The sequence below is a fragment of the Cariama cristata genome, unplaced genomic scaffold (genome assembly GCF_000690535.1).
Source record: "Cariama cristata isolate BGI_N322 unplaced genomic scaffold, ASM69053v1 scaffold38460, whole genome shotgun sequence".
Lineage (NCBI taxonomy): Eukaryota > Metazoa > Chordata > Aves > Cariamiformes > Cariamidae > Cariama > Cariama cristata.
The window spans coordinates 1-1,374 of NW_009597014.1; the positions used below are offsets into that span (position 1 = coordinate 1).

General features: G+C 64.5%; 1 protein-coding gene across 1 annotated transcript in view; it reads left to right on the forward strand.

Annotated features, from left to right (window-relative positions):
* Positions 1 to 57: 57 nt before the first annotated feature.
* The window catches only part of LOC104167864 (beta-arrestin-1-like), a gene marked incomplete at its 5' end in the record, with an annotated part of 2,189 nt that continues 872 nt past the window's right edge, over positions 58 to 1,374 (forward strand). The window contains 3 exons of the mRNA XM_009708258.1: positions 58 to 117; positions 225 to 292; positions 1,204 to 1,339. Coding sequence (XP_009706560.1) covers positions 58 to 117; positions 225 to 292; positions 1,204 to 1,339 — 264 coding nt within the window. The remainder of the gene's footprint in view (positions 118 to 224; positions 293 to 1,203; positions 1,340 to 1,374) is intronic.

Consider the following 1,374-nt stretch of genomic DNA (forward strand, 5'->3'; position numbering starts at 1 on the left):
GGCTCAGGGATGGGGGTCCCAGCCCTGCTCCTAACCCACCCCCCCATTCCCCTTCAGATCCCCCCCAACCTGCCTTGCTCCGTCACGCTGCAGCCGGGCCCGGAGGACACGGGGAAGGTAAGGTCCACCCGCCCTCGTGCCACCGGGCAGGGGTGACCGGCCGTTGGTTGGGGTCACCGCTCCGGGGGGGGCAGCCTCCTCCTCTGCCCACTCCTGGTCTCCAGGCCTGCGGTGTGGACTACGAGGTCAAAGCTTTCTGTGCGGAGAACCTGGAGGAGAAAATCCACAAGAGGTGAGTGGAGAGGATCCATCCAGCATCCTCGGGTGCTGGGAGGGGCTGAGAGCTGGCAGCGGGGAAGGGGCACCCCGGTTTGTTACCCACGGTGGGTGAGATGGGGGTGGGATGGAGATGTCCTCCGGGATGGGGCTGGGATGGAGATGAACTCTGGGATGAGGCTGGGATGGAGATGAACTCCAGGATGGAGATGTCCTCCGGGATGGAGTTGGGATGGAGGTGAACTCCAGGATGGGGCTGGGATGGAGATGAACTCCAGGGCAGGGACAGAAGTGTCTGTTGTGCTGGGTGTGGAGTTGGGGCGAAGATGTTCACCAGGCTGGGCCTGGGATGGAGATGTCTGGGCTGGGTCTGGAGTTGGGATGATGTCCTCCACGATGGGGCTGGGACAGAGAAGTTTGCTAGGCTGGAGGTGGGATGATGATGTTCACCAGGGTGGAGCTGGGACAGAGATGTTCTCCAGGCTGGGGCAGGGATGGAGATGTCCTCTAGACTAGGGCTGGGGTGAAGGTGTTCTCCAGGCTGGGGCAGGGATGGAGATGCTCTGCAGGACAGAGGTGTTCCCTGGGGTGGAGCTGGGATGAAGATGCTTTTCAGGGTAGGGATGGGTCAGAGATGATCTTGGGGCTGGGATGGAGGCACCCACCACTGCGCTGCAAGCAGAGACCCCAACCCTGCCGTGGCGTGGGGCCACGCAGGCAGCCTGGCACGGCCGTGGGGCTGCCCCATGGCAGCCCAGGTGAGCTGGGCATCCAGCCGAGACCTCCCACGCCAGCCTTCTCCTCACCCAGCAGAGCAGAAGAAAGGAGGGATTTGACCCAGAATGGGCCAAGAGAGGGGACAGCCGGTGGGCCGAGCTGCCTGCAGGCGCCCGACGCCTGGGTTCTCCTCTCGCCGTCTCCCCCCAGGAACTCGGTGCGCTTGGTGATCCGTAAGGTCCAGTACGCGCCCGAGCGACCCGGCCCCCAGCCCATGGCAGAGACCACCCGGCAGTTCCTCATGTCGGACAAACCCCTGCACCTCGAGGCGTCCCTGGACAAGGAGGTGGGCGAGGACTGGGGAGGGGACACTGGCGGGGC